Source organism: Erigeron canadensis, chromosome 2 (genome assembly GCF_010389155.1).
Source record: "Erigeron canadensis isolate Cc75 chromosome 2, C_canadensis_v1, whole genome shotgun sequence".
Taxonomy (NCBI): Eukaryota; Viridiplantae; Streptophyta; class Magnoliopsida; order Asterales; family Asteraceae; genus Erigeron; species Erigeron canadensis.
The window spans coordinates 11,061,898-11,087,157 of NC_057762.1; the positions used below are offsets into that span (position 1 = coordinate 11,061,898).

Here is a 25,260-nt window from a genome sequence, read left to right on the forward strand (position 1 = left end):
AACGATCAATTGAGTAACGATATATCAGAGAACACCCGACCATACATATTAGTTTGATGTTCGTAAAAAATTAGTTTGATCGATTTCTATATAAGTTATTTTGTAATACATACTAATTCTATTATTGAGAATATGAAATATGATGTTGCATTATTGTAGGATGAGCACCGGGACCATTTTTTTTGGGTGGTTTTTCAAAACTGAAATCAGATTGATATCGGGATAAAAACCTCAAAATACCTATACTAATTCATATAGTATCTGGATTTATAACACATTTTGGTGATTTTTGGGGACCGGTAAGTCCACGCCCATATCTAGTCCATCGAGAGTGTTAACAACGTAGTTCTCCCGGGCCTATATATACTTTCAAAGTTATAGTAACTTTTTACTTGACCCCAATCTCGTAGTTATTAATAAACGATTTATTAATCGACAAATAGTACGTATAGAATCAAATAACTTGTTTCTTATTAATTGGACTAGTAAAAATTATCAAGACCGTAGTTTCGTCACAAAGTATGTTTAAAATGTCCTTTTGCGTGAACTCATTTCAGTATAAATATTGTTGAAGCCAAAGTCTACTTTTTCCTCAAACTCTTATTACTACCATTTCTCATGTCCCTCTCTCTATCTCCTACATTTATACATACTCAAGTATGGGTGTATTTTTGTGTGATACGATCTTATTGGTAGTACTAGGACTAGCTATTTTCATTATGGCTAATCATGTCTATATCGGAAATTCATCTCGAGCTGATTTGTTAGTCAGCCGCGAAGATCATGATCATCATTTTCAAACACGAAAAATTCAAGAATGGAAGTCGTATTTCTTCCAACGACAACATATCTCCCTTGCTTCATCGTCGTCCCCAACTCCAGCTCTAGCTCCATCTTTGCCTCTTGTAAGTATTACATATATTTTTATCTACGACAACTAGAGAATATAATGTGTCATATATGAGAAAAGTGAAGGTGCTGCTGTTATGCATCCAAGTTGGGTGAAATCTCTCTCACAAACTATTTTTTTAATATTTAATTTATATGAATTTATATTTAGCCTCATGTTTTTTATGGATTAAAAAAATCAACATGTGAAAGAGATTTCATTCAACTTGGGTACATAACAGCACCACCTTGACTTCCCCGTCATATATATATATGTTGTTTATTAGCAAAAAATTATTTGACATCATTTAAATTTGCAACACGAGCTAGACTGATGACTAATTAAAAGTGACATTAAAACTAACTATATGTTTGATTATAGGGAACAAGTAGCTCAAGAGTGTATTCAGTGATAGCATATGGTGCGGATCCAACAGGGAAAATAGACAGCACAGAAGCAATCCTGGCCGCAATATCGGATGCAGTTTCAGTCGCGGGTAATGGAGAATTGATACAGGGGATTAACAACCTTGGCGGAGTACAGATAAATTTGGAAGGTGGGATTTACAACATCAGCCGCCCAATAAAAATGCCGGTCGCCGGCCGAGGCAACATCCTGGTATACATATAATACATCCTTCATGTATATATGGTGTAGTTCCTACTTTTTGCCATATTTACTACCGACTTATATTTTGTAGGTTATCAATTATTGTCCAAATAAATAACTCAGCCATGCATATGAAAAATGAATTATGGGAAGTGTTTAAAATGTCAAAAATAGGAAGTCGTCAACAAATCTGCACTACAACTGATCACTGTACAAGTGTACAACTTTAAGTGCATTATTATTGTTGGATTTTATTCTATTGATTGAAAAAAAAACTTTTGTTAAAAAAATCGAGGATTCTTAACCTATTCATAAAATAAATAAAAAAGTCACTTAACCCAATAGTATCATGTTTTTCCAAAGACTTTTTCCATAAATTTTTTTTTTTTTTTATCAACCTCCCATTGAAGATGCCTTAATATTTATATATCTATAATTATCGTAAATTTAAAATAAATGACACAGATGTATATCCCTTTCCCGTGATATATCATGAGACAAATTATAGACGTGTATTTACAATTGGAATTAAGATAGCTTACACCTTTAAGCGATTTTTTGTTGTTTGGTCGAGACAGATTCAATTCATTTGTTTCTTTCAACTTTTCGTGGGTTGTTTCTTTCCCTTTTGAAAAACTAGCCCGACTCTGTGTCTCATACCGGCATTTCATCTATACTATATTATAAAGCAAAAAGGATCCGCCTAAATTTTAAGTTTCAAAATTTACTTTCCTAAAATGTCTCCATATCAATTCTAAATTTACCTAAAATAACTATATTATCTTTTCTCTCTCCTTAAATCTCAATCAATTATTTTTTTTTCTCTCTTCCATAAATCATTTATTCCTCCAATTCATTCAAAATCTTTTATCTTAAAAACCATATATTGATAAATTATAAAAGTTATATGGGTGTTCTTAAAATTTCATGCTCTTTTATTAGAGATGTCATTTGATATACTTTTGACGAATTTTTAAATCTGATGTCAAAACCATACGGTTAAGGCATTTGGCTATTACACTTTATGACCTATCACCCCCATCATCTCACCGCCACAACGCGCGGTACTTACTCTCGTATATGATTAATGTATAATGATAAATTAATTATTTAGCTTATATACTTGGAATCAACCTAGTTATAAAATGATGACTTATGAAAAAAATCAATGGATAAAAAGAATTCAGTAGAATTTACAGATCAAAATTTTAAAGTTTTAAGTTGATTTTAAAATGTACTCCATATACGAATTAAGTTAGATTTATATTTTCCATGTTTTATTTTATAGAATGAATATAAAATGCAAAACCATTGAAATCATTTCGCTTACCTAAAAGTATTGTTAAATTGCAAATGGAATTTACTAATATTTATTGTACGCAACCAAATCTACGTCCTCTTTATGTTTGGTTGGTTAACATTTGGCATGTGGATTTGGTCGTTAGTTGGTGTCTTTTACAACGACTTCATAACGGTAAATCAATATATTAAGTGATATTACCAACCTATTTTTCTCTATTCAAAAAATATTTTCTTTTGCCACGTACGTCTTTTCTCGATTGTCAATGCATGTCATAAACAATTTTTTTGACCATATAAGTTTTGACAGCTGATAAAAACAAGGTTTTTTTCTTTGCTCGCACATTTGGCGAAATGACTAGTCAATATATAAACACAAACTCTTAATATTTATATAAACATTCATGTTCTATACAAAATGTATATTTAAATTATAACCTTGGGGGTCGGGGTCTTTCCCCCGCCCCTTTATATTTTCGCCAAAGCTCACATTTCACATAAAAAATAATCATCGAAAAGCTAAAGAAATATGAAGGCACATTTCCAACATAAAATTTAACAGAGCCCGTGTAAAAGTTTTATGGAGCTCCCCTACAAATTTGCAATGACCTTGTTTAGGTCTAAAAAATAACTAGAAAAGAAAAGCAGGATAAATCATCGTGACAATCTCGTCATATTTTGCCACTAATTTATTGTTTTAATTATTGAATTAATTATGTTTGTATTGACTAAGCACTAAATTATTATTTTTTTTTTAACAAAAAGCACTAAATAATTAAATGGATTAATTAATTTACAGATATGTGGAGGAACATTAAAAGCATCTGATAATTTCACAAGTGATGGTTATATGATAGACTTATCAGCCTCTTCTTCTTCAAATCATGATTATACTTACGAGTTTGTAACATTAAGAGATTTAATGTTGGATTGCAATTTCAAGGGAGGCGGTATCCGAGCCATTGACACCTTAAGAACAAGCATCGACAATTGTTACATCGCCCATTTCACTACCACGGGTATACTAGTACAACGTGGTCATGAGACTTACATTCGCAATTCCTTCCTAGGACAACATATTACCGCCGGGGGTGACCCCAGTGAACGCAATTTCACTGGAACGGCCATAGAACTACAAGGAAACGACAATGCAATCACTGATGTCGTTATTTTCTCAGCTGCAGTTGGGATCATGATTTCTGGCCAAGCAAATATTATTACTGGGGTACATTGTTATAATAAGGCATATGGTTTTGGTGGGACTGGGATATACTTAAAAGTACCTGGAATAACACAAACCAGAATTGTTAATTCATACTTTGATTACACCGGAATAGTGGCTGAAGACCCGGTACAACTTCATGTTTCTGATTGTTTCTTCCTTGGGGATTCATTTATTGTTCTCAAGTCGGTTCGTGGAGTGGTTGATGGAATAAACATTGTAAATAACATGTTTTCTGGCTCAAATAAAGGGATTGATGTTGTTCAGTTAGATCAAACTAACAAAGAGTTCACCGACATTGGTCAAGTAGTCGTTGATAAGAATACTGCTAATGGGATGAACCTGAAGGCGACTGTTGCTAAAGCTGCAACACGAGTCAATGGTACCTCATGGACTATCGATTTTAACAAGATACTGCTTTTTCCTAGACGCATAAAATTTGTTCAACATGCTCTAATGACAGATGCAAGTAATTCGTTTCCCAGCACTATTTTGCGAAATATCTCGAATAATCAAGTACTGATCGAGTCAAATACAAAGGTTGAAGGGAGCTCATCGGTTAGTGTTGATCAAGGTCTATGGATGTCGAGCTAGTCATACATACTTAACTATTTATATTATTTTTCATTTTTTTGTAAAAATTTTTCTCTAACTTCTTGAGTCCAAGATCTCAAATACTCAAAGTAATATATCCATATATACATACATATATAAAATTGCAAGATCTCACCGGAGTATTACCCTATGTATATATATATATATATATATATATATAAATTGCAATCATTCTTTTGTATTTAACTCCAAGTTACTACATATATCTGCCTCGGTAACGTCTGATCCATTAACATAAATCTGATTTACAAGGTTGAAACTGACAACAACTTGAGAAAAGCAAAAGAAAAAAAGTTGGAAAAACTCACAAACAAATTAAATACAAAGGAGACTCCAAAAAGCTAGAAAAAAATCAACAAAAAAGAAGAGGAAAATAAATAAAAACTTCCTTCTCATTACAAAAATAATTTTAATAGAACTAAATCGAAGACAACACATGAAAACATTCGCCTAATCCTGCCGATCAAATCTTCTTGGTCAACTTAGAAACAGATTGACTTACATTAAGGAGGTATATATACATGCACAACAAGACTACAACTAGTAAGCCTAGCAGAACTTCGAACAATATAACACAATCTCTTCATGCTTCTGCTAATAGTTCACTCTAGGGTTATTTCCAATATAGTAGTGAGTCTGGGTTTTCTATACCGTCTCAGAAGCAAAGAAGAGCAAACTACACATACAGATGAGAGTGCCATACATGCACCAGCAACCCATGGAGGCAATTTCACTTTTAACCATGGGAATAGAATTCCACCTGCTAGAGGAATCGCCACAATGTTGTAAGCCATGGCAAAAACGTAATTTAAACGGATACGGGCAAAGGTTTTTCTTGAAAGATCAATGGCTGTGATTACATCTTCTAAGTTGTTTTTCATAAGAACATAGTCGGCAGCTTCTATTGCAATATCTGTTCCTGCCCCAATAGCCATGCCGACATCTGCTGCCGCCAAGGCAGGGGAGTCGTTGATGCCATCACCAACCATAGCAACTGTACTTCCATCTTTCTGGAAGGAACGGATAACTTCAGCTTTTCCAGCTGGCATCACCTCTGCCCTCACGTCTTGAATTCCTGCCTGCAAACAAAAATGATATCAAGAAGCCAAATTTATATTTATCATGCTTTATTTTCTGTTATGTAGCAACAATTTGAAGTAAAAATATGGGGAGGCGGTTGCAACTAGTAAAGTATGCGTCGATTATTTTTGCGTGCCTCAAGTGACCCGAAAAACATTTTTTAGTGTGTCTATCATATATGATTACGGAAACTATTCTTTTAAAATTGATAAATTCACTCGATGAAAACATTCTATGCGTTTTCATACTTGTTGGCCCATTTCAATTTAGCTATTTTTTTCCCACCATACAACCCATTAGAAATAATACGATGTATCCAAAATAGATATGTTCGTTGTCACCTCTATAACAATCAATCTTGCAAAAATCTCATTAAAACAGTATAGATTGCAAAAACTACAGGTTTTGCAATAAAGGATCATATTTGAAACATTTTGATATATCAATCTACTTTCCAATCCATCATCCTCTGTATTTCGTTAGAATCAACCATAGTTCTAGTGAAAATGTGCATACTTGCAAACATCGGTTATCATTTAGCTCTCCATAATCGCCATAATTGGACAAAAACAACCATCCTTGAAACTAAAATACTCGATACATTAAAAAGAAAAAATAAATAAATTTGAGTATCATGAGCACACAAACCTCTTTCGCAACTGCTTTAGCAGTACGCCAATTGTCTCCAGTAACCATGATGGACCGCACACCCATTTTGAAAAGGCCTTCTACTACAATAGCTGCTTCTCTCTTTAAAGGATCTGCAACTCCCAGAACCCCAATGAGTTCAGAATCATATGCCACCAATATCCCAGTCTTTGCATTCTCTTCTAGATCCACCACAAAAGTTTCAACATTGGTTGGAATGTTAACCCCTTTCTCAGCCAACAAACTTCTGTTTCCAACCTGTTAAAAGAAATTTCATATAACAACATTTGCAAAGGTTTTATTCAAGACTCAAGAGTATGGTTTAGTTGAGGTGCCAAAGAGGTCAACTAAAGAAAAAAAAAACTCTTTAATACGAGTACATCAATTTACTTCGTAGTCTGCAATTAAAAACCGCTTAACCTGCCAGACCCATTTGACCTGTTTCATTGTTAGCTTATTATTTAAATTTGATTAATATAGGATAAGGCATAACCCATTCCACCAATGATAAGTGTAAGTGTCAAGATTGCCACCTCTATGATTTAGTGTCCGAGTCTCACCAAAATCTGCTTCTCATTGATGCAACACTGAATGCCTCTTCCAGGAATAGCACAGAAATCCAACGCATCAAAAAGCCATGTAGTCTTTGTTGCATCGTTGCTCTGTTTTTTAGAATTTGTGGCTACATTTGGATCCTCAAAGAAATGGAAATGGAGAGCATATTCAAGTATTGCTTTTGATATGGGATGTTCACTATTAGCCTGAGACAAATTACATGAGTTTCATGCTTAATAAGTGTGAATACAAGTATCTCATGTTTTGCATTCCTTTTCTTTCAATGTAAGAAATAGAATAAAGAAAAAAAGATTTTAACCAAAAGAATCTTCTTTGACTGTCAACAGACAAACCGAGCCCATGTAATTGCAGATTCTTCTATCCTAACTTCTAATCAGCATAACAACTATAGATGCACATGATATGTGCATGTATCCATGTATATGTAATGTCCATCATACCTCAGCAGATGCGACCAATGTCAGAAACTCTCCTCGGTCCATTTCTGTGAACACTTTGACAGTGGTAACTGCAGCTTTGTTCTGGGTAAGAGTCCCGGTTTTATCAAATATCACATAACGAATCTTCTGAGCCCTCTCTAATGCATCTCCTCCTTTAATCAGAACACCATTATTGGCTCCAACTCCAGTTGCAACCATGACAGCGGTTGGCGTGGCTAGACCAAGTGCACATGGACATGCAACAACCACCACTGAAATAGAAAACATAAGTGCAAAATCAAAGTAGTTGCCATTTTGAGGTAGCCAGTCTTCTGGGTAAGCTCCAAGAACTCCACTAATAAACCTACATTTTATTGACATCATTTCATCAAAACATTTTCTTATTAATTAAGTTTACCGACTCATCAGTTACATACCATAAGATGAATGTTGTCATTGACAAAGCAACAACTGTAGGGACGAAAATGCTGGCAACCTGTAACAGAACAATAAAGCATCCATGAGTACCATACACGTGCAACCAGTGTAACTGTGATTGAAATGTTTACTCACAAAGTCAGCGAACTTCTGGATAGGAGCTTTTGACATTTGTGCTGTCTCAACCAAAGAAATAATCTGGCTCAAAACTGTGTCGGAACCTATTTTAGTAGCTTGAACATGTAGGGATCCATGTAAGTTAATTGTGCCTCCAATCACTAATGCATTAGTCTCCTTCAAAACAGGTGCTGATTCACCAGTAACCATACTTTCATTCACATAACTTGAACCTGATACAACAAAACCATCAACTGGAACCTTCGAACCGGGAACAATTTTTAATACATCACCCGGTTGAATAAGTAATGCATCAATTTCCCTTTCACCAATAACATCACCGCCTGCCAGAAAGTCAAACTTATAAGTTCTCAAGATCTAGCTCTGTGTTGGACACTTGTAGTGGAGCTGAGAGGCATATAACAAAACTAACTCAAAACTTTTATTTCCAGAATGTTTATTAAACCATTAATTCATATAACCCTGATCAACGTACCTTTGTCTTGAATAAGCAGTAAAGCCGTTGAAGGAGTAAGCTCCACCAATTTCTTTATAGCATCTGACGTTTTCCCTTTTGCGACACTTTCCAGGTATTTCCCGAACAATACAAACGTTATTAACATGGGACTTGTTTCAAAATATTTTCGAGACCAAAACCCAGTAATTGCACCATACAAAAGTGCATAAACAGAATAGAAGTATGCAGCTGAAGTTCCCAGTGCCACCAAAACATCCATGTTTGTGGTGCCATTACGGATTGCTCGAAAAGCTGCAAGATAAAAACGCTTCCCAATAACAAACTGAACGATGCTGACTAATATCACACGCAACCAATCCCCAAATTGAAATGGTCCAAACCAGGAGAGTAATATGGAATTGAGAAAAGGGATATGTGGACAGATGAAACGCATTGCATAGATAGGAATCTGCCATTAAGTGAAATCATCAGAACGTACAAGAAGGCTATTAAAGATGCACGAAGTGTCGAGAAATATTCAATCTTTTGTATAATAATTAGTATGCTTAATAAGTGAACCAAATATGATTACAGATAGAACTTTTTGAAGAATAATTAGAGTATCAATAAAAATTAGGAGGCTTTAAAATACTAAATATACACTTAGAGCGACTTTTGACCCATTTGATCCCTGTTTCTTTTTACGCAATAGTTTTTTAAACATATCCATTTGACCCATTAACGATAAATCAGAACTAGAATCAAGTTCGACCCATTTAAAAGTAAATCAGCTGCCTCTAATGAGCAATTAACATGAGCAGTAAATTTACTTACACCAAGAGACAAACTGAACATAAATTGGTGCCACATATGTGAGGATTCTTCTAGGTTTTTAGAAACCATTCTCATGTAAGGGTTCTTTACATGGACTTCAAAATTCCCACAGCTTTCTTCATTTATAGCATCAACTAATGATCTGGGACTAAGGATCTCAGTATCAAAGAGGACATCCAAGTCACTTGATGTCTTGTTAAAACCGAACTGTCTCACTCCTTTCAAGTTGCATAGTATTTCATTTAACATATGTACATCCAAGTCATTGAATATTCCAGTTACACCTAGCGTGATCCTATCCTGTCCAGTGCTTTGTGCAAGAGAAGCCTCGAAACCGGCATCTTCGACTGCAGTGATGATTTCTTCCTTGGTGGTTATAGAAGGATCATACTCCACTTCACCTAGTGAAGTAGCGAGAGCAACCATAGCTCTTTTAACACCAGGAAGCTTTCGTAAAATACCTTCAACAGAATTAACGCAAGCTGCACATGTCATGCCTCCAATTATAAACTGCCCTACTAGAGTTCCATGTGATTTTGCCTTTGGAGCACCCTGATCTTGTAGAATCTCTGCCTCAAATCCTGCATCTTCTATTGCATTCTTAATATCGCCTTCCTAAACAAATAGCATAAAGTCCCTTTTTAATGAAAAATACCAAAAGTGAAATAAGCATTATAGGAACAACATACAGATTATCTAGAGATAAATCATAACACTTACTATAAACTACCGATAATCCTTAATTTTTGGGGATGTTTAACACAATTATAATAGCTAAAACAATGAATAGGCACAAGAAAGTGCTAGTAATAAACAGAGTATTCCAGTGGCCGTTTCCAAACCATTTCAATGAATCATACCTTAACCAAATTAGGAAAAAAGACAATGTCAGCTTTATTCTGCAACAAAGCAACAGAAGCACTAACGACGCCGTTTAACGACATAAGTGCACCTTCAACGGAATTAGAACACGCTGCACACGTCATCCCCGTGATACCCACCTGAACCCTGGTCACGCCTTCTTGATCATTTTTCTTAACAATATTATTATTACTAATTTTCCTATCATTATTATCATCGTGATCATAAGAATCTAAAAGTCTAACGTCCTCGAGGTTACCGCCTATATCGATCGCCGAAGAATCACGAAAGCCGCCGCCGCCGCTATCGACCTCCGTTAGCTGGAGGTCTTTGATAATCGGCGTCATTGCATGCAATTCAATTTTAGGCGGCCGGTTCCTTCCAACCAAATCCAATTCTATTTTATATATATGTCCTGTTTTATATGTATATGTATATCTGTTTATTGTATACGTACAAATGGTGGAAGAGAGAGCGAGAGAATCTAGAGAGGGGGAGAAAGGGGAAAAATGTGTATTTTGAAAACATCATATGTTAACCTCCTCCTTTCCAAGCAGTTGGTCAAAATACTATGAATGTGTTATTACTTTTTGTGTTTTTTTTTTTCTTTTACATGTGTCATAACTTTTTTGTTTTTAATTTTTTTTCCTTTTTTAACTATCAATTTGGGTTCAGTATCATGCTGCTTGTTGCATTGTTCTAGGATATAATCATACTTATCCAACTCTAATTTCAAAGGAAACTCATTCTGGTAAATCCATGTCTTCATTCTTAAGAACATTTTGCTCACACCAAAATTTATATCTAAAACTTCACAGTTTCAGATTCCACCATATACCAATTCACCTATTAATAATTGGTATTACATTTTGTGTTCTAACAACCGGTTTCAAACCGACCGGTTGCGTGTGGTTTAACTATGACATTTTTTAAGTAGAATCGGCATATGAATAAATCAAACGATTATTTTGGTTGAATCGGTTTCTTAATCCCTTAAAAAAATCAGTTTTTTATGTCTAAAAAAAATAAGAAATTAAGTGTTATCTTGTCCATTTCATTGTTTGTATAACTAAAATTAAATGTTATTATGTTTTACTTATTTAATATGATAATTTTATGTATGATTTTTTGTTTTTAGTCACCTCAGTTGAATTCGTAGTTAACTGGTTCAACAATCAGCGTCATTTAGACATAATATAGACATAATATTGGTTCAACTAAAAATTCGTTTTTCAAATATTGTGTATGGTATTTTTTTTTTTTAGTAACATTTTCCCTTGCAATTAACTTAACTCTTTTTTTTATCACGAGTATATTTCATCTCTATATAACTAAGAGATGATATAAAAAATCCTATGTGACACTTTTATGTAAATAACAATTAGGATTTTTGCTTAGTTATAATTATCTTAAATATTTGATATTTTTTATATGATGTGTTATCCTTAACTTTTTCTTAAAAATAAAATTTTTAATTGCATTTTAAATGAAAATTTCATTTACATACCGATAGAATAAGCTAACTTATAGGAAAGTAAACATTTAGTATTTTCTACCCCAGTAGTTATAGGAAGTAGTTCACGTTTTCACTTTAAGAATTCATTCACTGTAATTTGTTAGTCAAATTGTCAAATTGATTGTTTTTTTAATCCCAACGTACTTTTCAGATGATTGTATATATGTATATTCTAAATTTATCCTAAATCTTAACCCTTATTCATATTTTATATTTTAAATTTCAGATGATTGTATGTTTTATACTTATAATATTATCTACCAATATATATATAACAAGGTCCTAAATTCTTTTATAAAGAATTAAAGACCATTAGATGAGTTCAAACTTTTGATTACAACCATTAGATCAAAATAAATGTGTTATTTTCAATTTTACTATTGAAAAAACACAACTTTAGTCCTTCTATTTTACATAATTAATCAAATATTATCTTCGTACACTTTAAAACTTTTAATGTATCGATTATATGTTTAAACATATTTGGATTCTATGTTAGCTGTGAATGGACTTTGATTGAATCCAAAAAACCCATGACTAGACCATCAAAAGTCCAGAACCAAAGCAAAAAATAAAAGCTTTTTAAAGATAACTAAAAGTATAATATACATATATATTTAATTCTATGATCAATAAATAAATATAAATAAATAAAGTATATATTCTCAAATAAAAAAAATGTTAATAACATCATTAAAATAATGTAACTACTTAAATGTATTAATAAACATCATTTAATGGTTATTTTTTAAGAATAAAAAAAGTATAGTGTATATATATATTATAATAATAAACATAAGATTTTTATAATAATATTATAATATGAATATAAAATCAAATATTGAAAAGTTATATTACAATTTCTTTTTAAGTATTGAACTATATTTATTCAATTACTTAAATGATTAAATGAGAACCATACCAATGTGGCAATAGCTCAGTAGTATCCGTCACCCATGATGCTTAGGGTCTATAGGGGAAGTTTTAAATCTAATAACAATGATTATCCTAATTATAGTCTGTTTATAAATACTAATAACAACAATATTACAATTAAATTGATTACACTTAATAATATAAAATAAAATATTGATAGAAATGTAACGCCCTTAACTTTTAGCTATATTTTGTTATTAGATAGACATTATGCAATAAAGTATTATTTACTTTTAAATTAAGTTAAAAGTGTAAATTGGTGATGAAAAATCAAAAAGTGTAAATTAATTTAGACATGTGTTGAATTAATTAATTTTGAGAAATTGAGAGTTGTGATTGGTCAATTAAATTTAGTATATATATATATACTTCTTTTTTTTATTATATACATAAGAATGTCTTAATTTTTTTTATGCAGAAAAAGGACCGTTAGATTAGTTACAACTTTTATATCAAAATAACTATATCATTATCGAATTTATTATTACATAAACATAACATTAGTCTCTTTACTTTAGATAATTAAAATTTGTGTATTTAATTAATATTATAATAAAGTATATATAAAATTGGAAGAATAAATAAGTTTGACATACTTTTATTGATTTATATATATATATATATATATATGGGAAAGATAACTTGAGACCAACTAAAAAAAGTCCAAAAAAGGACCATTGATTTTCGTAATTTACACACCACCATCATCATCTACTACGATATACAAGACTTTTTTATAAAAACACTAAGACTTTCCGGCGACGGACCCACAGAAAAATCATGTGTAATACACATGATTTTTCTGTGGGCCCGTCGCCGGAATGTCTTAGTGTTTTTACAAAAAAAGTCTTGTATATCGTAGTAGATGATGATGGTGTACAAAAATCAATGGTCCTAGTTGGTCCTAAAATAAGAGGTGGTCTCAAAATATCTCACCCCTATATATGTATATGTAAATATTGGTTTCCCTCGAAGTTAAATCTTCATATTTTATTATAAATAAACAAATAAAAGATTATATAAATTTTCACAATTGATTTTATTTGTATATTGAATTAATCTTTTTTTAACATCAAGAATATATTAAATAATTGATTAATTAACTTCAAATAACTATAAATAGCCCCCTAAATTGCCTTAATGGGTCAGATTAGACATCCAAGTTGATCTAACTTAATTAAGTATAAACTAAGTCAACTTATAACTTAGAAATTAAACATTCTTTTACACTATGTGTTATCAAAAAATCTAATCAATTACGATAGGAATCAACATGTAAAGGAAGGGTTATTTGAAAACTCACAAATAAAAAAGAACGCGAGAACAATTCTGGACCACTCATTTTTTTATATTTTCTCTATCTTCCATTAAATAAAAAAATTCACCCAAATCATTTAAAATGTTTTATCTCACAAACCGTAAATCGTTAGACGAAACAAAAAGCATGGGTAGTCTTAAAATTTCATCCTCTTTCATTAGAGATCCAATTCGATATAATTTTGACGACTTTTTAATTTTCGTTTTTTTTCCCATCGCGTTCATCCTACACATGTGTAAGATCATTGTTTTCACATGTAAATTAGTAATGAACATATGTACACAACAATGAAGGTCAAGAGTGGAGCCCGTCAATCCATGACAGAGCCATGGTAGCCAAGGACGGAGCCCGTCAGTCCATGGCGGAGGAATAACGGCGAAGGGCGGAGCCCGTTAGGTAGATCACCCCTCACTGGTCACCCCCTATGACCTATCACCCTCTATGACCTATCACCCTCTATGACCTATCACCCTATGACCTATTACCCTCTATTACCTATCGAATTGGATCTCTAATGAAAGAGGATGAAATTTTAAGACTACCCATGTTTTTTGTTTTGTCTAACGATTTACGGTTTGTGAGTTAGAACATTTTGAATGATTTGGGTGAATTTTATTATTTAATTGAAGAGAGAGAAAGAGGAAAATAATGTGTGGTCAAAAATGGTTCTTGAGTCCTTTTTTTTAGGAGTTCTCAAAACAACTCACCCCTCAACATATATATACAACTAAACAACTTCGATATATAAATTAACATTATAAAATAATGATATCATTACGAAATTCATTATCGAAGACACACAACATTAGTCCTTATAGTTTTATAAAATTAACTTCTTATATTTAGCTTAATTTTTTATAATTTTTTCTGTCGACTTTACAAAAATAAAAACCCAAAATTTCAGTCTTTTTTTACTCCTTAGCCCGTTACCCAGAAAAAAAGTTTTATTCATTTTCCATACAATGATACTTGAAACACTAACTTTAAAAAGTTATCTAAAATTGAATTTTTATATAGAATTAAAAAATATATATATAAATCTAATTAAAAAATTGATATATGTTTAATACCTTTTAAAAAGTTGATATTTATCTGTTAAAAAAAGGTATTTATTGCTCCCTTGAGCACTAATCATATAAAATATCAAATGTAAGTGTAATGCGTAGATATTGCTATGATGCTTTGATAATTTATACAAAAACTATTTTTTATTTTGTTAATTTTTCTTTATGTGTGTATGTATATAAGTATTAAATTACGTGAAAGATCATAAAACATTGACTAATACGAGCATGGCACCCGCGCAATGAGGCGGCGGTGGTGTAGAAGACGGTCTAGTGGTGGCGGTGATGGTAGTGGTGGTAGTGGTGGCGGTGTCAAGTGGTGTAGGTTGATGTAATTGTGATAGTGAAAAGTTTTAGAAGATAAGGGTTTAAAGTGTTAAGTATTAAAATAAGGGTTTATGGTATAAATTAATTAATTAAGAGCAAAGTTGGTAATTTATAAAACACTTTCCATAGTGGGTTTTTATTAAGGGGCAATTTGGTAAATTCCCATGTGACATTTGAGTAACTATTTCTAAAAATGGAAGGGGTGATAATCTTTATATAGGAGTATAGATAGTTACACGACTTAAAAAAGAAGTCAAATCTATATTCATTTCTTACTTATATTCAGTTAAACAAATATGGTCATCTTGAATTTCAAACTGTCACTTAATACTAAAATTTTAAGTTTTACTAATTGATTATAAAAACATAAAATCATGAAATTTTATGTCTTTTTCTCTTTCTATATATTAGACATATTTTAACTTTGAATGTATTTGCGATAGTTTTCAATGAAAGTTTGTTTATTTATAAATTAACTCATTTTAACATGATAATAATTTACATCTTTTGCATTATGAAACTAATTAATTCGTTTTCTACATCTTATATCTATATTTGTCAATTTACGATATTATGAAACGATAATATGTCATTAATTAAATATAGTCTCTCGCGTATTACGCGGGACAATAATCTAGTTACTATTATTATTAGAGTTTTATTAAACGAAGCCCTAAGAAATTTAGTTGAGTTGCATTATATAGTTGTACACTAATCATAGAATTCGGGGATGAGCTTTTTATATGAAAAGATACAATCTTTTTATACACGTTAAGTGAAGTCATAAGGGCTTCATCTAACATTTTCCTTATTATTATTATTATTATTATTATTATTATTATTATTATTATTATTATTATTATTATTATTATTGTTATTGTTATTATTTTATTTTTTTATTAAACATCACTTTATTAGAAATTTATGAAAATTACAAGAAATTAGTGGGGAGTCGAGATACTATCTGAGCCCCTACTCCTCTATTATTTTTTATTAAACATCACTTTATTATTATTATTATTATTATTATTATTATTATTATTTATTTATTTTGTTAATTATAATTATGATTATATTATATTAATATTCAAATAATGATTCAGTCAATAAGTCAAAGTTTTGATCATGAAAGTAATTTATTAGTTTTATTAGATCCTCTAAGTTGTAAAAAAATGATGATGTAACAAAAATATTGCATTATATTAGATATTAATTATAATGGTTGCTATTAAATACAATAAAAAATAATGATGATGATAATAATAATAATAATAACCACTTTGCTCAAGCTTTGTGTATTAAAATTAGATTTTTTTTATGTTTATTTATTAATATTTACATTTTATATAAAATTATAACTACTTTAATAAGTAATTATACATATATAAACATTGTCTTTTAAATTTTGTTGGATATATTTATTTATTGTATGATAGTATGATGCGAGTCGTTTATTTACAAAAGCTTATCATAATTGTCTTACCATGCAACGCATGAGTTTAATTTAGTAAGAAATAAATCAAAGTACAAAATTACACCAAAAGTAAATATAAAATGCAAATAATTAATACTTTCATTAGGGTCGGCAACCAATGCTCAACACAAGTTAGCTTCGCTTTTGGTGTTGTCCTACATTCTATGTGGAGTTTGAAGAATTCTCCCTCATCATACCAACATGATTGACGCCATGAAGTTTAGTGTGGATCTTTTTCTTAAAGTTGTTTGTGAAGAATAAAGAGGACCATATATTTATTATTAGAAAGCTACAAGTAGCGGGACAAGAATGAAAATCGTAATTAACTCTATAAATCATTTATTTTCACATACATTTACTTCCAAGTCGTTTGAAGTAAGAATGGAAGATAAATGATAAAAAAAAATGATATATCAAACAACGATTGAGATTATCCGTAACTAGGTTAAAGTGGAACTTGATACTTTCCATTTGTTTTAGTTTCAATAATAATGTTAACAAAGTTTAGCTTATGAAACAAATGTCACAATTGAGCATTTCATTAAAAGTTTCCACTGATAATCTTTTTGGTACAATTAAAATAAATAAATGAAAGAATAGAACAAGTTATAAATCGATCAAAATTTGAAACTTTAGTCGTAACATGTCAGAACCTAAATTCAAGCAGTTTAAAGCACGGATTTTGAGCAACTAACTGTTGGTACACCATTCAAGTAAATAACATTTTATTGAAGATCAAATTCGAATTACAACATGATTACAAAGAAATTAACTACAAACTATTCAATACAAGAAAGTAAATGAAATAGAAATAAAGAACAGAAAAGAAGGCAAAAACGGGCTGAGGGTTCTGTTAAACAGAAGGTCCTTAAAACTGATTTCGGGCTACCCAAGTAAAACCGTCAGTTTCCCAGGGTACAACAGCCAGAGCAGTATGTACTGTCGGAGTCAACCACAACCCGAAAATTTACCTTCAAGAACAGCTTGAAGAGAAGTGAAAGAGAAGTAGTTGATTTTATGATCTAGATTGAAAAAGTGTTTGTTTGTTCTTCTTCTTGTTGTTGTTAATCTAATGTATATATCAGATTTTCTTTTTAAGTGGAAGACACATGTTAACTATTGAAGCTTAACAACACCTTAACAACATGTGTCACTTGCTGAACTATAGCAAGTGTTGTTCCAGGTGTTAAACCAGGAACAAATCAACCCACTTAAGCCATAACAACTAAACTCTTGAGCCATACAACCACCTACTGAGCCATGGAAGCCAAAATCGAGCTAGCAAAAAAAAAAGACGGCTCAATAGCGGCTCGCGGTGATGCTAGCGTGCAAAGTGTGCCACTAAAACGCCACATTACGCCTTATCGCCCACAACCCTGACCCCGGTCCGGAGCGCGGGCGCAGGCGCGTCTGGTGCTTTGCACCCTCCTAGCCCACTTGGGGTGTATCCCCTTATAAGGAATTATAATTCCTCTAACACTCCTCCTTATAAACACACTTAATGTTTATTCTTCTACCAATTTGGGACAAACTCACATTAGTTAATTACTCTTTCAACTTCTTTTAACATATCTATTAACTTGGATATTTTATGTTATTACAAAAATTTTCCAACAATCCCCCACATTAATAGATATGGTTATTAAAGATAAATTCCGACAGTCAAGTATTGCAGGAGAAGTAGGTTTTACCCTTTGAACTTTCCTTTGTGAGTGCACTTAGTCTCCTAGCAGTTAGTAGAACTTGATGTCTTTGAACTAACTCCTTTTTACGTAGACGTTATTGAACATCACACAATACTTTCCCTAGTCTGGTTAACCCCTCACTTTCGTGTCCGTTATGGTCATGGAACACTATCCTGGTTCTGCGAGAGCTCTAGGAATTGCGCCCCCACAATTCCATTCGAAGCGCCCACACTTCTCTCTAACATAGGTGATTGCTCACAATCATTAAAAGCTATAAGCTTAACCTCTATGATATCACTGATTTGATATAGGAATGGGCTAGGAAATTTTACAACTCACTTTATTGTGGTGGGTTCTCCCCCCACAGTGACTACAAACTCCCTTTGATGTTTCGGGGTGCTCCCCCACAATGACCTCCTCTATTCGTACAATTAGGTTGTCCTATTGAACCTAGATCATGGGATCTCCATTTACATCTAGCTTAGGTTTTCCTTCGTACAAATTTACTCAATGGGCTTTAGCCCCATTCCTCTCGACGACTTATAAACTGCCTCACTACTTAAACCTTTAGTTAGCGGATCCGCAATGTTATCCTTTGACCTTACATAGTCAATAGTGATAACCCCTGTTGTGAGCAGTTGTCGTATACTATTATGCCTACGACGAATATGTCTTGACTTGCCATTATACTTTGTATTTTGAGCTCTACCAATAGCCGATTGGCAATCAGAATGTATACAAACAACCGTTAAAGGTTTTGGCCATCTTGGAACATATTCCAAGAATGTCGTAGCCATTCTGCTTCTTTTCCAGCTTTATCCAATGCTATAAATTCATATTCCATAGTGGATCTAGCAAATGAGTGTTTGCTTTGATGATTTCCAAGTTATAGCTGCTCCTCCAAGAGTAAATACATATCCAATTGTGGATTTGGAATCTTTTATATCGGATATCCAATTAGCATCACTATATCCTTCCAATACAGCTGGATCTTGACCAAAATGCAGTCCATAATTCTTTGTATATCTCAAGTATCTTAGTAACCTAGTCATAGCTTTCCAATGCTCCGAACTATGACTACTAGTATATCTACTTAGCCTACTAACAGCATAGGCTAAGTCCGGCCTAGTACTTGTCATGAGATACATTAGGCTGCCAATTACCCTTGAGTACTCCAATTGAGCAACACCTTCACCTCTATTCTTCGATAGGTGTTGCGTGGTATCTATTGGAGATCGAGCGACTCTCGGGTCCTCGGGACTGAATTTCTCAAGGATCTTATCCACATAGTGAGATTAACTTAACACTAGACCATCTTGGGTTCGAGTAATTTTAATTCCAAGAATTACATCTGCTAAACCCATATCCTTCATGTCAAATCTCACTTTCAACATGTCTTTGGTAGATTTGATCATACTATCATCACTACCCACAATGAGTATGTCATCGACATATAAACAAAGTACAACATATCCCTTAGATATGTCTTTGACATAAACACATTTGTCACACTCATTAATCTTGAAACCATTGTCGAGCATGACTTGATCAAACTTTTGGTGCCATTGCTTTGGAGCTTGTTTCAATCCGTACAAAGATTTGACAAGTTTACAAACCTTGTCCTCCTGGCCAGGAGCGGAAAAACCCTCGGATTGTTCCATGTATATTTCTTAATCAAGCTCTCCATTGAGAAAAGTTGTTTTTACATCCATTTGATGTATTTCCAAGTTTCTCAATGCTGCAATCGCAAGCACCAATCTGATCGAAGTTACTCGAGTTACAGACGCATATGTATCAAAGTAATCAAGATCTTTCTTTTGTCTGTATCCTTTGACTACAAGCCTTGCCTTGTACTTATCAATGGAGCCATCAGCTTTCATCTTTTTCTTGAATATCCAACGATGTTCAAGTGGTTTACAACCAGGTGGAAGACGAACTAGTTCCCAAGTATGATTCTGCAAAATAGAATCAATTTCACTCTTGATGGCTTCTTTCCATTGAGGAGCTTCTTGTGAAGTAACCGCTTCATGATATGTTTGAGGTTTACTCATAACCATATAAGAAACAAAATCAGGCTCGAAAGATTTTTCAATCTTTTGCCTTTTACTTCTTCGCGGTTCTACTTCTTCTTCCTATTATTGTTCTTGATGATCATCTAGAACAATCTTATCAACGGGAGTTGATGTAGAAGCTTTTCCTTTGTCCAAACGAGGAAACACATCCTCAAAAAATGATGCATTTCTTGACTCAAGTATACTGTTTTTGTGTATTTCTGGGTTCTTAGACTCATGTACTAGAAACCGATATGCACTACTATGTTCAGCAAGATTTGAGGAATCACAATCGCTACCATGCTGAGCATATCCGATGAATACACAATCAACAGTTTTTGGTCCTATCTTTTGAACCTTTGGTGGTGGAACCACAACCTTTGCCAAACAACCCCACACTTTCAAGTATTTATAGGATGGTTTTCTATTAAACCATAACTCATAAGGTGTAACATCCTTTTTCTTGAGAGGTATTTTGTTCAAAAGATAGTTTGCCGACAAAACGACATCTCCCCACATGTCTTGCCCTAAACCCGAGCTTATTCACATGGCATTCATCATCTCTTTAAGAGTTCGATTCTTTCTTTCAGCAATGCCATTTTGTTGTGGGGTATAAGGAGCTGTTTGCTCATGGATAATACCATTTTGAGCACAAATTTCAGCAAAAGGAGAAACATATTCACCTCTTCTATAGCTCCTTAATCGTTTAATCCTTTTGTTGAGTTGATTCTCAACTTCATTTTTGTACAAGATAAACTTATCTTTTGCTTCATTCTTGCTTTTTAGCAAGTATACATAGCAATATCTTATACAATCATCAATAAAGGTGATGAAATATTTGTTACCACCTCGAGTGGGAATCGATCTAAAATCACATACATCGGTATGGATTAAATCAAGTGGCTCGGTGTTTCGTTCAATGGATTTGAAAGATTTCGTGGTTTGTTTAGCTTCAACACAAGTTGGACATTTAGAATTAGAATCAATGTTAAAAGATGGTATACAATTTAATTTAATTGAACGACGCATTGAATTAAAATTTACATGTCCAAGTATTAGAAGACTCAATCAAATAAGCGGAAGTAGAAGCATTTTCATTCACATTCTTGATTAGTACAACATTGAGTTTAAACATCCCATTGAGGGCATAACCTTGACCAACATACAAACCACGTTTAGTTAACACAAACTTATCACTTTCAAACACTAAACGAAACCCATTCTTATTAAGCAACCAACCCAACACAAGACTCTTGCACAATTCGGGAACATACAACACATTTGTTAACTTGAGCTCTCTCCTCGAAGTCCACTTGAGGATCACATCGCCTTCACCCTTGATATCGACGGTGGCTACATTTCCCATATACAACTTGTCTTCACCGGATACTTCTTTCAAGTTATGGAACATAGTCTTATCCGGACACACATGACGGGTTGCACCCGTATCAACCCACCATCCTTTGATTCCATCGGTGGTAAGATTGACCTCTTCCAACTTAGCCGTGAGGTCAGAAATCATAGCAACAAGAGGCATGTCATCTTCGACCATATTTGCCCTTTCTTTCCTTGGATTTTTGCATTGATCAGCTCAGTGACCAGATTCACCGCAATTGTAGCACATCCATTTGAACAAACTAACCTTCTTCTTCACACCACCATTCTTTGGACTCAAATCCATCTTCTTTCCCTTGTTTTTCTTATCAACACGTTTCCCTTTGCCCTTGAAATTACCTTTTCTTTTGGAACTTTGGCCATGCTCCACAAAGTTAGCCTTAGCAAGACCTTTAATATGACCACCATTTTGAGCAACTCTATTGTCTTCCTCAATTCGAAGACGAACAACAAGCTCTTCAACGGTCATAGGCTTTTGCTTATGCTTAAGGTAATTTATAAAATCCAACCAACTTGGGGGCAACTTTTCAATCATGGAAGCAACTTGAAATGTTTCACCAAGAACCATTCCTTCTGATAAGATTTCACTGATTATGATTTGCAATTCTTTAACCTGTGCCATAACAGTTTTAGAGTCAACTATTTTAAACTCTAAAAACCTTGCAACTATGAACTATTTAGTTCCGGCACCTTCGGTTTTGTATTTCTTTTGCAAAGACTCCCATAATTCTTTTGCAGTCGTTATTTTGCAAAATACATTATACAATAAATCAACAAGGCCATTCAACACATAGTTTTGGCATAGATATTCAGAATGCTTCCAAGCCTCAACAGCACTTATTGATTGAGCATCAGTAGAACCTTCAGGAATTTGAGGTGCTGTTTTAGGTAGGAATCTTGCAAGATTCAAAGTGGTCAAATAAAACAACATCTTTGGTTGCCACATCTTGAAGTTGTTACCAGAAAACTTTTCTGGTTTTTCACAGTGGTTGGCCATAGTTTGGGCAGCTTGGGTACCTACTAAAGGTCCCATGCTTGTAGAGACAGTATGTCCTACAGATTGAGAAACATTTGCACCAACGGTGTTGGTGGTGGTAGAAGAAGTAGTTCCATTAGTAAAGAAGTTCATTTCAGTAGCTATTTCTGAAATAAAACAAGCAAAGTTTTACTAAAAAACTTGCAGAAACAAAAGACTAATTAAATGAATAACTTTACAGAAAAGTATACAACAAAGTTTTGGAAAAACATATTTCTGTAATTTGAATTAACAGAATGGTGAAGAAAGAAAATCAGTTTTAAGATTGTTGGTACACCATTCAAGTAAATAACATTTATTGAAGATCAAATTCGAATTACAACAAGATTACAAAGAAATTAACTACAAACTATTAAATACAAGAAAGTAAATAAAACAGGAATAAAGAACTGAAAAGAAGGCAAAAACGGGCCGAGGGTTCTATTAAACAAAGGGCCCTTAAAACTGATTTCGGGCTACCCAAGTAAACCCGTCAGTTTCCCAGGATACAACAGCCAAAGCAGTATGTACTGCCAGAATCAATCACAACCTGAAAATTTACCTTTAAGAACAGCTTGAAGAGAAGTGAAAGAGAAGTAGTTGATTTTATGATCCAGATTGAAAAAGTGTTTGTTTGTTCTTCTTCTTGTTGTTGTTAATCTAATGTATATATCAGATTTTCTTTTTAAGTGGAAGACACATGTTAACTATTGAAGCTTAACAACACCTTAACAACATGTGTCACTTGCTGAACTATAGCAAGTGTTGTTTCAGGTGTTAAACCAGGAACAAATCAACCCACTTAAGCCATAACAACTAAACTCTTGAGCCATACAGCCACCTACTGAGCCATGGAAGCCATAAACGAGCTAGCCAAAAAAAAGACGGCTCAATAGCGGCTCGCGGCGATGCGAGCATGCTAAGTGCGCCACTAAAACGCCACATTACGCCTCATCCCCCACGACCCCGACCTCGACCCCGGGCGCGGGCGCGTCGGGTGCTTCGCACCCTCCTAGCCCACTTGGGGTGTAGCCCCTTATAAGGAATTATAATTCCTCTAACACTCCTCCTTATAAACACACTTAATGTTTATTCTTCTACCAATGTGGCACAAACTCACATTAGTTAATTACTCTTTCAACTTCTTTTAACATATCTATTAACTTGGATATTTTATGTTATTACAAAAATTTTCCAACAATCCCCCACATTAATAGATATGGTTATTAAAGATAAATTCCGACAGTCAAGTATTGCAGGAGAAGTAGGTTTTACCCTTTGAACTTTCCTTTGTGAGTGCACTTAGTCTCCTAGCAGTTAGTAGAACTTGATGTCTTTGAACTAACTCCTTTTTACGTAGACGTTATTGAACATCACACAATACTTTCCCTAGTCTGGTTAACCCCTCACTTTCGTGTCCGTTATGGTCATGGAACACTATCCTGGTTCTGCGAGAGCTCTAGGAATTGCGCCCCCACAATTCCATTCGAAGCGCCCACACTTCTCTCTAACATAGGTGATTGCTCACAATCATTAAAAGCTATAAGCTTAACCTCTATGATATCACTGATTTGATATAGGAATGGGCTAGGAAATTTTACAACTCACTTTATTGTGGTGGGTTCTCCCCCCACAGTGACTACAAACTCCCTTTGATGTTTCGGGGTGCTCCCCCACAATGACCTCCTCTATTCGTACAATTAGGTTGTCCTATTGAACCTAGATCATGGGATCTCCATTTACATCTAGCTTAGGTTTTCCTTCGTACAAATTTACTCAATGGGCTTTAGCCCCATTCCTCTCGACGACTTATAAACTGCCTCACTACTTAAACCTTTAGTTATTACATAAATTTTCCAACACTAACCTCATTCCAAATGTACACTTGTTTTCATTTTCACGAAAGACTTTTACTACAAATGACAATTATGATGTAGGTAAAATGTCAAGAATGATAAATTCAATTTTTACTTTTTATTCTATGTGTTAAAAAGTCAAGAAACGTATTATGAAGTAAGAATCAATCTATATGTTTGATAAAAAAAAGAAGGTTTTTGTCACCTTTTTACATAATCAAGACAGAATCCACGGAGGTCAAGAAAAACCCAACGAATGATGTCATCAAGTGCTACTTGTCAGGGATCTATTTCGTCTTTTAGATGTTATGAATTTAGAAAGGATGAAGTCTATTTCAACCTATTGAGTGTTGATTAAGTTGCGGTGAAATGAACATTAATCTTAAACTATAACGTGCTGAACGAATTAAGCAAAGGGAATATAATATGGACATGTAGCTATTCATGCAAGTATTTTACGATTAAGAAACAATTGTTTCTTATACCTATTGTGTTGTACATGTTAATAGAAACTTTTTTTGACCAAGAAATGATTGACCGAGAAAAAGAAGAATCTACA

At 33.3% G+C, this 25,260-nt stretch overlaps 2 protein-coding genes across 2 annotated transcripts; one reads left to right on the plus strand and one right to left on the minus strand.

Moving 5' to 3' along the window:
- Positions 1 to 617: 617 nt before the first annotated feature.
- On the plus strand, positions 618 to 4,715 carry LOC122589769 (polygalacturonase QRT3-like). Its single transcript, XM_043762092.1, has 3 exons — positions 618 to 905; positions 1,271 to 1,507; positions 3,597 to 4,715. The coding sequence occupies exons 1-3, from the start codon at positions 660 to 662 to the stop codon at positions 4,611 to 4,613; spliced, it is 1,500 nt and encodes a 499-aa protein (XP_043618027.1). The 5' UTR covers positions 618 to 659; the 3' UTR covers positions 4,614 to 4,715.
- Positions 4,716 to 4,984: 269 nt separating this feature from the next.
- LOC122589174 (copper-transporting ATPase RAN1-like) lies at positions 4,985 to 10,485 on the minus strand. Its single transcript, XM_043761425.1, has 9 exons — positions 10,064 to 10,485; positions 9,204 to 9,818; positions 8,409 to 8,838; positions 7,931 to 8,256; positions 7,795 to 7,853; positions 7,379 to 7,721; positions 6,923 to 7,123; positions 6,363 to 6,620; positions 4,985 to 5,713 (listed from the first exon to the last, which is right to left on the minus strand). Exons 1-9 carry the CDS (start codon positions 10,409 to 10,411, stop codon positions 5,237 to 5,239), a joined length of 3,057 nt encoding a protein of 1,018 aa, XP_043617360.1. The 5' UTR covers positions 10,412 to 10,485; the 3' UTR covers positions 4,985 to 5,236.
- Between the last annotated feature and the right edge of the window lie 14,775 nt (positions 10,486 to 25,260).